General features: G+C 42.8%; 1 protein-coding gene across 1 annotated transcript in view; it reads left to right on the top strand.

The window, feature by feature from the left end:
• The window catches only part of ndst1a (N-deacetylase/N-sulfotransferase (heparan glucosaminyl) 1a), a 60,828-nt gene extending 49,410 nt beyond the window's left edge, over window positions 1-11,418 (top strand). The window contains exons 7-15 of the mRNA XM_061685746.1: window positions 1,421-1,549; window positions 1,983-2,165; window positions 2,424-2,520; window positions 2,812-2,935; window positions 5,406-5,580; window positions 5,726-5,896; window positions 6,020-6,129; window positions 9,258-9,360; window positions 9,749-11,418. Of these exons, the coding sequence (XP_061541730.1) occupies window positions 1,421-1,549; window positions 1,983-2,165; window positions 2,424-2,520; window positions 2,812-2,935; window positions 5,406-5,580; window positions 5,726-5,896; window positions 6,020-6,129; window positions 9,258-9,360; window positions 9,749-9,868 (1,212 nt within the window). The 3' untranslated portion in view covers window positions 9,869-11,418. The remainder of the gene's footprint in view (window positions 1-1,420; window positions 1,550-1,982; window positions 2,166-2,423; window positions 2,521-2,811; window positions 2,936-5,405; window positions 5,581-5,725; window positions 5,897-6,019; window positions 6,130-9,257; window positions 9,361-9,748) is intronic.
• Window positions 11,419-12,346: the final 928 nt, after the last annotated feature.

Raw genomic sequence — 12,346 nt, 5'->3', positions numbered from 1 at the left:
GAGATGCAGTCAATAGACTGAATATGATAGATTGCATTTGTCCATGTTTTGACAGACTGTACGAATAGCCAATAATAATGCGAGTGGCTCCGTGCTCAACCAATCATGTGGCGTCAATAGAACCATGGCAAGTTAGATCGACTCACATAGCACTGGCGCTAATTTTTGTAGCCTACTGCTGCAGCCGTGGGAAACCATTCTGTTTCATGTGGGACTTCATTTATTCATTCATTTTCCATACCTCATATCCTCACTAGTGTCTTAGCTGACTCTGGGCTGGAGGCGGGGTCACACAGGGGAGGACAGATTTGAACCAGAGTCCTCAGAACTGTGAGACAGCGGTGAGGCTAACCAGTCATCCACCGTGTCACCCAAACTACAAAACGAAAAATAACTACTTGTCTGCTCAACCAAAGTCAGATTTATTTATTTATTTTGTAGCTGAACAGTGGAGACTGTTTGGCACATCTGCCTCACAGTTCTGAGGACCCGGATTCAAATCCGGCCTCGCCTGTGTGGAGTTTGCATGTTCTCCCCGTGCCTGCGTGGGTTTTCTCTGGTTTCCTCCCACATCCCAAAAACATGCAGGGTAGGTTAATTGAAGACTCTAAATTGCCCATAGGTGTGAATGTGAGTGCGAATGGTTGTTTATATGTGCCCTGCGATTGGCTGGCAACCAGCGCAGGGTGTACCCCCGCCTCTCGCCCAGAGTTAGCTGGGATAGGCTCCAGCATGCCTGCGACCCAAGTGAGGATAAGCGGTATGTAAGATGAATGAATGAATGAGTTTTCAGACTTATTTTGCCATGTTACAGAAAATTGCAAAAAGGAGAGTTTTTCTGCGAATAACAGAAGATAGTTTCCCAAAATTGTCTGTGAATAGGTGTATTTGCAAATGCCAAACCACAAATATGCAGGGGTCCCCTGTATTAAAGTTTTCCAAGCAGCTTTAGAACATTCAAAAGGAACAAAAAAAATTCTTATCTACTTCTCTCCCGGAGTGACCTTCATAGTTGGTGGAAAACTGCAGCCTCAGTCCAGTTTCTTTGTAGTCTTGGCATTCAGCGGGCCTTTGGTCTCTGTACTCTCTTCCCCGTCCTTGAGAGAGTCTGAATGGACCCCTGCTTAGCGATGATTGATATTCAGTCCCCCAGACACTTCAAACTGTAAATGCAATTCCATCAATTACCATATAGACATGGATGTGAATGAGAGGTTTGCTTTAGCTAGATGAGATGCATAATATGGATGTTATTGGGAGCAAACAATATGTTGGATAACTGCGAGCAGTCCGCATTGCGCTTCTCAGCGGAGGGCTGACGATGTGTGTTTTTAGCTGAATGAAAGCGTTTGGTGTGTGTGCGTGTGTGGTTATTTCATTTCCGTCATTTGGTCTGTTGACTTTGTGTGTGTTCTCACAGGTGCTGCCCAGGCAGACGTGCGGTCTTTTCACACACACAATCTTCTATAAAGACTACCCAGGAAGCCCCAATGAGCTGGACAAACTCATCAATGGGGGAGAACTCTTCCTCACAGTTTTGCTTAACCCGGTGAGTCCAAAACTGGTTAACTCCTCTTTTCATAAACTAGTCACACAAATCATTTACTGTTCGCACTAAAGGTTGCAGTAGCAGTTGCGTATTTGCTGTCTTACTGTCTTCTCGTCCCAGCTGTTTGGCATTCTCCAGCCATACGTCATCCTTAAATTAATTCCAGTCCGTGTCCTTGACCAGAGTTGATTTCATTTTGTCTCCAAGTGAACTATTATGTAGATGGTGTTCCAATGATGCTTACCAGAATTAAGAATGTTGTATTTTAAAAGGTACTTCAGTCTCAAAGCTACTAAAAGCTCATCTCTTTTCCCATTGCATCAACTTTTTTGTAGTTCGTTTTGTCACTTTGGCTGATCTTTCCTAACGTCATCAATTGTTGTTCTTAGTGCAGTTTAGTCTTCAGTTCTGACTGCATCCTCTCTCCCAACAGATAAGCATCTTCATGACCCATTTGTCCAACTACGGGAATGACCGTCTAGGCCTGTACACTTTTAAAAGCCTGATGATGTTCGTCAAGACCTGGACAAACCTAAAGATTCAGACCCTCCCGCCTGTGCAGCTGGCTCAGAAATACTTCAGCCTGTTCCCCTCTGAGAGAGATCCACTCTGGCAGGTGAGAACACAATGTTAATTTGAGATTTTTTATTTTTGTGTTTATAAAGCCACATGTTGCTTTCACTTATGCTTTAGTAGACCTACTTAAGAGGCAATAAGAGCGAACTTGATTTAAATAGGTTAAATTCAATCAATTAAGAATTGTTGGAAGCTATTACCAGTATTTCAATAAATCCTCTGTGGTATCAAAAGGATATGTAACTGTGCTTCAACATTTTATTAATGAGACATTATTTAAAAAAATTTGTGGCTGCAGGATCCATGTGAGGACAAAAGACATAAAGACATCTGGTCCAAAGAAAAAACATGTGACCGCTTCCCCAAGCTACTTGTCATTGGGCCTCAGAAGACTGGTGAGAAGCTGTACTTCATCCCCCCCTACAGGTTGCTGTGAAAGTGAAACTGTGTCGTCTTGTTGGTTAATCCTAAAAACATCTTATTAGCTCTCAAGCTGTTGCTTCTTCAATGGCAGTTGGGTTGTTAAGAAGATGTTAACGCTGTGCTATGCAGTTTCTATTACACAAATGTCAGTCTTCACTGTATGAGGTACATAGTAATTGGATTTACCCTCGCTTAATCCTCTTTTTTTGCTCTTTATTTCCTCCCTGCTGTCAACTCCACTTTGTCTCTTTCTGCCCTCTCAGGCACAACAGCACTCTACCTGTTTCTTAGCATGCACCCTGACCTGACCAGTAACTACCCCAGCAAGGAGACTTTTGAGGAGATCCAATTCTTCAATGGTCACAATTACCACAGAGGCATCGATTGGTAAGAAAGCACAGTCAGGTCACTGTGGTTAAGTCTTTTGATACAGTGTTTGCCCGCCTATTTGCTTCTTTTGTGTGCTTTCCGAAGTGCCCCAAGATGCCATAAGACTGTGACAACACCCTGTCTAGAATAAAAGTAGTCCTACTTGTGGCATCTTGGTGCCAAGGTACTATGATGATGTGATAATCTCGGTTGAGAGATTAAGTGGGGAGGAGCTAAATTTAAAACGTTATGAGAGCGTCGTTGCAATTACACACTTTGGGTGGATTTTTTCCCCCCTCAAAATCAAATCTTTAAGCAATTTATTTTTAAGGGTAATATAAGATGATTTTGAATGATATTCAACTGTTAGGGATCATGGTTTTTATGGTATATTTATGGTTTAAACCAGGGGTGTCCAAACTTTTTGCAAAGAGGGCCAGATTTGGTCAGATGAAAATGTATGGGGGCCGACCATTCGGCCTGACATTCCTCGAACCATTAACATTGTAAATTAACATGTAAATATGTAACTATATCACTTTTCTGTCTGCAGCTAGGTCGATATTGCAAATGAGAATCAGTTTTCAATTGCATTACCAGGATAGTTAAAGGTTAAAATAATAATAAATTAAATACAAATTAACTGTTTTATAAAAGTTGACTGAAATTTTTTAGAAACATGTATTTATTGATTTTGTTTTAACAAATCACATCCCAGTGCATTTTGACAAAGAATAGTATAGTGACTATGCAGCTAGTATAGTGATTATTCTATTATTATAATGTATAATATAATATAGTCAAATCAGATGACAGAAATTTGACAAAACTGTGGTTTGATCATCACAAAAAATCAATTCACTGAGACGTGTAGCTCGCCTTTGTAGAATTTTCATTTGAATCACGGGCTCTTGTGAAAAAGCGCTGCTGTGCTATCAAAACAGCTTCCAGTGGCTTCAGTTTTTCAGCGCGTTTGTTCGCCGGTAGCTTGTCGTAGTTAGCATGTTTCGTCTGGTAATTAAATTCTTTGAAAACAGCCACAGCCTCTTGGCAAATTAGGCGGACACAGTTGTTTCGCATGTCAGTGAAGAAATCCACTTGTCCTGGACACTGCGGCCCTCGTTGTCTACTTTCCTCTTTTTAGTTTCAGTTGCCATTTTAGAAATGGGCTAAAAACATACCACAGGGGTAAAAGTTCACAAAGGGGTCACACAACGAGAGTGCGGCCACAGGTCTACTGCCACCCTCTGGTGAAATATAAAATGGCTTTTTTTTAATATATGTCTGTATTGTTTACTGTGGTAAACTGTGCTGGCGGGCCACATATTATTGATTTTATGACATGATGCTTCGGGCCGGAGGAAATTTGGACACAGGCCGGATTTGGCCCGCGGGCCGGACTTTGGGCATGCCTGGTTTAAACTATTAATATAGGCAATTATAAACCTTCTCAGTGGTGTGAATTACTTGCAGGTTTTTTCACTATTTGAGGCAGGGCTCAATCTCTATTACTGTAGTCAAAAGCATCCATTAGTTCCATTAGTTCAATTGACTAAATTCAAAGGTACTTTTTCTCTTTTTTAGGAAGCATCTGTTACACATGGTCCTTCCATTGCTGTATGTTATGTTATGACCATGGCTTGAACCCCTGTGGTTTGTCGGGCTAATCATATGATGGACGCAGTTTCATTCATTGACTGTATTTGTGCGCAATGTGACAACCCTGAGCAATTTTTGGTGGTGGATCACAAGTCTTGATGAACGAGCTACTGCTGCCCTAAAAAGTTGCCCTCACAGTAAGCAGTGTCAAATTAAGTTTTTGTTTTATTGTTTTAAGTTGCATGTCATTTAACAGTGTGTTCAACATTTTAACATCTGCCTGTATACTAAGTTCATTATAAATATGTAAAAAAAAAAAACTCAAATGATGAACCTCTGGCTCTCTCTAAAGAGGTTCTGTTGAAAAATAAGTGCAGACAGACGTTCCCGAGACTAGTCATGTCATATGTTATTATGCCACCAAGGGGAATTTGACTGCAGCCTGGTATTTAAAAGCATATTAAGTCCAATTGAATTGGGCAGACAGCGGGACGGCGATTCAGTGCAAATTGTTACGTGTTACTGTGAAAATAATTTCAAGCAACAGACTAGAGTTTGGACAGGCATTTCTATGCAAGCAGTGTATTAGAAATGTAAATTTATGCCACCGACAGTCATAACAACAAACACACTCATTAATAATGACACCCCCATGATAATTGATATTTATCTCTGCCCATAGCCATGCATGCACACTGAATTTCAAAAGGTTCAATGAGAACAGTGTCATAGGAAGAAGCTGGATCGGAAAGCTTTTACCTCTGCATCGTGATGCTTGGTGGGCGTCAAACCATGTGTGCAGAGAACGGCAGCGGGCACATCCACGAAGAGCAAATTGCACCTGAACAAGTGTGACCGTCATTAACACCCAGTGTTTGTGTGGTGTTAGGTATATGGAGTACTTCCCCCTGCCCTCCAATGCTAGCTCTGACTACTACTTTGAGAAGAGTGCCAACTACTTTGACTCTGAGGTGGCTGCACAGAGGGCTGCAGCCCTCCTGCCCAAAGCCAAGATCATCACCATCCTCATCAACCCAGCTGACAGAGCGTACTCTTGGTACCAGGTGGGTAATGCTGAACAGCCACCACGCCTCATTAGATCCAGTACTCCTTTCAGCACCTGAGCACCTTTTGGTTGATTGACAACATTTTGGCATCTTTACTGAAGCTGTGCTGTGTCTAATGAAATGATAAATTCCACAACCACAGCACCAAAGAGCCCATGATGACCCGGTAGCTTTGAAATACTCATTCCATGATGTCATCACTGCCGGCCACGACAGTCCGGCCAAGCTCCGGGTCCTCCAGAATCGATGTCTGATGCCAGGCTGGTACGCCATGCACCTGGAGCGCTGGCTCAACTACTACCACTCCAGCCAGGTATCCATATATAGTATTAAGTTCAGCAGCCATCAGCCCAGCCTGAAAGTTTTCTTTAATCGCCTTTGCACTGTGAAAATGGATGACATTTCTGTTCTAAAATGTTCATGTCATCTTACCCAGCTGCTAGTCTTGGATGGGCAGATGCTGAAGACTGAACCTTCCCCGGTTATGGATAAAATCCAGAAATTCCTGGGCTTAACTAACATCATCAACTACCACAAGATCCTAGCGTGAGTATGCGCCTGCACAAACCTCCTCCCCCCCAGTGGAACCTCCAAGTGAGGAATACAAATCTGTTCTGAAATGCTGGTCAACCTCCAATTTGTTACAATTTTTAAACAGTTTCACCCATGCAAAAACTGAAAACAAAAATGGAATGAGCAATATATTACTTAATTTCAGTAAAATTATCAGATTTAATAAAAATAAGTAAACATAGCTCGCTTAAAAAAAAAAAAACTGACGTTAAAACTACAACTTTTCCCGTCTGAAAGCAGTAGGACCTGTTGTACTGGGATATAGCAGCCAATAATATTGCAGACATCCGGTGAGGACATGCAACAACTAACCAAGAGAACAAGATGAGACAGGACAGAAAAAAGCAAGGCAGCGAGCCCATCCAACAGGGAGTCCACCCACTCCCCAGAACCCAGGCTGGTCCCAAGCCCTGCCGAAGCCCCCCGACCAATCCCAAAGGGAGGGGCATGGTCACCGGACCACCCACGCCCAGTACCCCCGCCCACTCACCACTCAGCGCGCCCCAATGGTCCCCACCAGCCCTGGAGAGCATGGGGGCCCCAGCCACCAACAGGGCCCAATGCAGGAGCCAGCCGTCACCTGAAAACGGTCATAGCGCCCATCGTGAGGAAGGACGGGCGAGGGCGCCAAGAGAGGGGAGGGGAAGCGGGGGCCCCATGGTGTGGTAGGGGGCCGGACCCCCATCTCTCCGTGACCTGACAACCAAAGAGGGGGGTGCGCAGGCCCCACGAGTCAAGCCAAGAGAAATGTCAATACCCACCACCCACCCTATTACTATGGTTACCAGGTCCCTGACTGGCAACCATTATCCCTGTACTGTGATCATGAGTGGTGGGGTGTTGTGCATTAAAATTGGGGAGACTGGTGGGGGTGAGGTGAAACGGTCACAGGGCAATAACCCCCTAGGCCAATCAGCTCCCCAAAGGATGTGTGAATGTATGTGGTGCATTAAAAATCCAAGGGGGGAAAAGCACGGCAGGCCAGAGAGCAGGCCGGAGTGCCGGCACACCTGGCCGACTGTCCTCCCCAGCCTGACGCTGCTCTCCCCCCACAGATGAGTGTATGATGCATTAAAACTGGTGGACCATCAGGGCAGAAAAGGGGGAGGGTGACCAGACCGGAAACCAGCACAGATGTGCCAGCACCCGGCCCGGCGCCCGCCTCATCATGCCTAGTGCTAGTCCCCCAGGGGACCCTGAATGAGAAGTGGATACCCAATGTGTGAAGTGTGTACAATGGGAGTAATAAAAATGTGCAGTGTGTGTGAATTAAGAGGCTAGACTCCTGCGGGTCCGGTCCGGCCCAACCGGCTGGAAGACCACAGAGAAAAGGGAGGCAGCCCCTACCCACTTTACAGCTAATCCCACCCCATCCTCAACACCCTACCACAAGCCCCAAGTCAGTCGGGGACCCCACATTGCTCGAGGGAGAGGGGTGACAACCACGGCGGAGCGCCCCGGGGAGAGGGAAGAGGAGGACACAGGCCCAGGACGCAGGAACACGGCCCCCAAGCCACCACCCGGATACCAGGACGAGACCCCTGGACTGGGGCCAGCGGGCACCTCCCCAGCACCCAAGGACGGGACCGGCACGCCCCAGGAGGGCAACCAGACCCAAGAGGAGGAGGGGGAAACAAGCCTAGTGTCCCCAGAGGCCCATTCGCAGATCAAGAAGGATAGGGGTTCAAGTGCATGCAAGTGACCCCATGGCGTGTGCAGGGGTCGAAAATGAGAACATATGTTAAGATTGTTGTTATTTATAGTATTGAAGGAAGTTACCACCTCTAATTTGAAATTCTTGGAATAAGCTTTCACGTGACATGAATGCATTATTTTTTAATAAGTGATGCAGACGGTCAATTCCACTTTCTTCCCATGTGCTGCAGTAAATGGGTATTTTGTTGATCTCAAAATCGGGATTGTGCCAGATTTGGGAAGAATTATATGGGGTGTATGTTTTACACCCCTGGTTTAAGCAAGTGAAATATTCTCACACAAAACTGCCACGTAAGAACAAATATTTTAAGAGAAAAAGAACATGCATAGTTTGCCTTGGTTATGTTTTAGTTTTTGCAATTGGTTCCATACATCATTAATCGCAGTGGTAATGTCTTCAGTAACAAATATTAATGGCTGTGTAGGAAAAATAGATAAAATTAACTGAAAACTTCCCCAGGCGCTTCAGCTGCTCCCTGCTCCAGTGTGTTCCAGTAACATGTGTATGTGTTCACTGTGATGGGTTAAATGCAGAGAACAAATTTCATGTGCATGCATGCATGTTCATGACAATAAAAGGTGATTTTTCTTCTTCTTCTTCTATCACCCTTTGAAGGTGTAGTTGTAGTATTTAAGGATGTAGTGAGGGAGGCTTGCTGAAAGCTAGTTAAAACATTCATATGGGTCATACAAATATAAAAAGTAGTTAACTGCTTTGAAAAAAAATGTGTACTTAACTATGCTGATGCGGTAATGAATGTGCACAGGGTGGATTACTGTAGGTACCTGCGAGGAAAGTCTCTCTTCATATTCATGTTGACTTAATGACACGTTAAAAGACATGTGATGCCGCACGATCATCGTGTGATGGTTTACAAATTGTACAATCTTTTGGGAGCTCAAATATGGCCGCAGTAGCTAATCTGGAAGGATTTGAACATTGGAAGTGGAGTGTCACTGTTAATGTGCCACTGTGGACAAATGTAAAATGGGAACCAGTTGTTGGAGAGGTGCTAGTCTGCTTTGTCTGACTAGGTGCAAAACTCTTTGTCCACCCCTTTCACTCTGTCACATGTATTTGCATGTGTGGTGTGCAACCCAAATATATTGAAGAGTCTGAGTTGAATTTCCCCTTGAATGATTAGGAGTACAGGGGTACCTTGCTACCCCAAATTACAAATTATTTGAGCCTTGTTGCATGAACTGATAAAGCCTGCTCGGATGAGATGTCTTCTAAGACAACCAGAGCAGTCCAGTTGCGATTGATTCAATGTCCTGAGAAATAAATATTACAAAAATCCCATTGTACTTATTTTCTTTTGCTATTTGTCAGCCATATTCATGCTTGAATATATAATGCATGATATGATTTTTGTCTGATGCAGGTTTGATCCCAAGAAGGGTTTCTGGTGCCAGCTGTTGGAGGGCGGGAAGACAAAATGTCTGGGGAAGAGTAAAGGGCGCAGGTACCCTGACATGGACCCTGAGGTATGATCATTCTAACCTTTAACCTTCACTTAGACAATCGCGACAAAAATATTGGGAATCCTGGCTGGTTAAACTTGAGTGAAAATGAAAGAAAATATGGAGTTGGTTGGCTATAACAGCTTCAACTCTCCTAGAAAGACTTTTATATATTATTCATTATAAATTATAATATTTTGGGGTGTGTCAGGTATTTTGAGTCTGAGAGCGTGTGTTTGGTGGGGTTTAGGTCAGTGTTGTCTGCCACCAAACTAATAACAGCACTTTATTGATTTTGTATTTCCAAATTTGGATGCATAGAATTCTCCAAAATGTCTTTGTAAGATCATGATTCAGGCACAACCCAGTTTGATTGATTAACTAATCTACCCCCCACCCTCCTCTCCTTCAGTCTTTGGCGTTCCTCAGGGAGTACTACAGGGATCACAACATTGAGCTGTCCAAGCTGCTATACAGAATGGGCCAGCCGCTCCCCAGCTGGCTCAGAGAGGAGCTGGTCCACACCAGGTAGCAGTCCAACCGGGGAGAGAAAAGCAGTCCCGCACGTTCATCACCTCAGCGCTGGCAGAGTAAAGATCACACCACCATGATGGAGACCGTAATTCTACAAGGATCTGAGGATGGGACATCCAACTGGAAGTCAAAGCAATCACTTCTTCATTCTGTTATCTTCTATAAAGTGTAGGAAACTAATGGGCCAGTGAGCAAGAGGATCCAACGATGGAGCGCTCCTCTCTCTGAGCTTGGAGATGCCGTGAACCCTTCGGTATGATATGTCAGGACCTCGGCTGTCCTCTTAACGCCCCTTAGGAAGAAGTGTGATGAAGAGGATTGCTTGCTCATCCCCTCCCTCACCATGGTCGAACCTTCTCTCCCATGTGTGAAGTTGAAGAAAAGCGCACGGATGTACCGTGTACAAAGGCTGAGTTTCAGATTCAGTCTTGACATTTTCAGTTCTGGAAATGGTGCGGAGCCGAAACCAGCGCCTAAGTGCTGTCTGTAGTTTAAAGCACAGAGCTTTGGGCTGACTGACAAAAAGAAATTTGTTGTAAATGCCTTTTGAAAGATGAGGATGGTTGGACATCTGGCTGCATGTTGTAGCCTGATTTTGATAGGCCTTGTTAGAATCTTGTAATTTCATTTACAAAAACCAGGACAGAATCTCCACGGAATATTACCATTTGGACTTTTTTGGTTTTCTTAGCCTGTTTTTTGTTTTGTTTTACTCAGACATTGTTCTGTAGAGTTGTGATACTTGTAGAATGTACCATCAGATTCCTCCTTCAGGCTGGATGCAGAGAATGTCAAAGTGCTGCCTGCTGTCACTTGAACACTGAATGGGCGAAAGCAGGAAGTGATGGACTCATGTCGAAAGCACAATATTTAACGGTACTCAACATACATCTAACTGGATAGCACACAAGCATTTGGTTCCCACTAAAATCTGTGAAGATCATAAGCTAGCTACTTTGTGTAAAGAGCAAAATTTCCCTTGCTTATATTTTCTTTCATTTTATGTAATGAATTAGTCAGTGACGGAGTGTAAAAAGATCTCTGAAAAATGTCAAGTTGTCAAGGCAAGCCTTCCCACAATAAGCCCAGCGGCACCGCACCAGACGTGTTTTGTTTTGGGGTTTGAAGGTGTTATCACTGCAACTAGATGTCAAAAATAGATAACAAAAAGCTGCTCTACTGCAATAGTTTTGTACAAGGTTCTGACGTAAGAAAAGAAATGCACAGCAGTCGTTTTCATTTCTTGACTTTGTAAATGTACATAACTGGCTCCCCTTTGATAGACCTAAATTATTTGAATGTCTTTGACTCTCCATTGGTGTGCGACGTCAGTGCTGTAGGGAAAATCAACGCAATTGCTTCCTCCCATGTCTTCTCACTGCCAACTTGTCTCTCCATGTATAGTATTAACGTGATAACTCATAACAGCAATGATGGTACTAATATCCTGGACTGTATGATAAAGATTTGTAATTGTTGTCAATAATTTTTACAGTGTAACTAATATTGTCGGTGCTTTTTAATTTGCAAATAAAACACCACTGTATTTTTCACAATTGGGATGTTTTTCCCCTCTACTCTTTCACTTCCGTCTTTTATTGCTGAGGAATTCACTTTCAGTATCAGCTTGCAAAATGAGATGTTTTTTATTTCCCTGAAACTTACGGGAATTGTTCAATTTGGTAATTACATACAGTGAAGCCCTAGCAAATGTAGATCTTTAATATGGATTTTTTTTTTTTTTTTTTATAAATGTGCTGAGAGAAAATGTTATTTCAATGATTTTAATTTTGACAAAAATTTCCCTGTCCACAATTATTTACACTATTTCTCCGTGCACCCATATCTATTCTAAATTTAAAGTTGTCTTGGATTCTAGATCAGGGATTGTCAAAGTGTGGTATAAGTACTACTAGTGGTACGTGGGCTTCCATTAGTGGTAAGCAAAAGAATCACTGCCTACATACAGTTCAGTTGTATTTATAACATTGTGCTGTCCTGTATTTATTAATTTTTAGTACAACACATTTGTATTTACTCTTCAAGAACTTTGTTCTTAAACTTATTTAGGTACAGTTTTGTTTAACTTTTGTGTTGTACATTTTTATTGAATCATTAAGTAGTTTTCTTTATTTTCCTATATTTATGTCCAGTGTTTATGTTCCAACTGCATAATGGTACTGAGCCTTAGAATATTAAATAGGAATACAACTTTCATTTCTCATTCTTGGACAATTACAGTTGTGCTCAAAAATATAATATTATGCCAATATTTTTTAGCATGACTGTATTGTCTAATATATACAGGTATACAGTTTGTCCAAAAAAATCACTATTCACTACTCTGGAAATTAGAAAAATGAATGAAAAATCCTAAAACGGGGAAGTTTTAGTCTAATTCTATGTCAGAAAGTCAAGACTAAAAAGCATATCTTTTTATACAGTCCTGCACAAAAATTGGCACCCTGGCCTGCTA

The sequence above is a fragment of the Phycodurus eques genome, chromosome 9 (genome assembly GCF_024500275.1).
Source record: "Phycodurus eques isolate BA_2022a chromosome 9, UOR_Pequ_1.1, whole genome shotgun sequence".
NCBI classification, from domain to species: Eukaryota; Metazoa; Chordata; class Actinopteri; order Syngnathiformes; family Syngnathidae; genus Phycodurus; species Phycodurus eques.
This window is presented reverse-complemented; position numbering and strand designations above follow the sequence as displayed.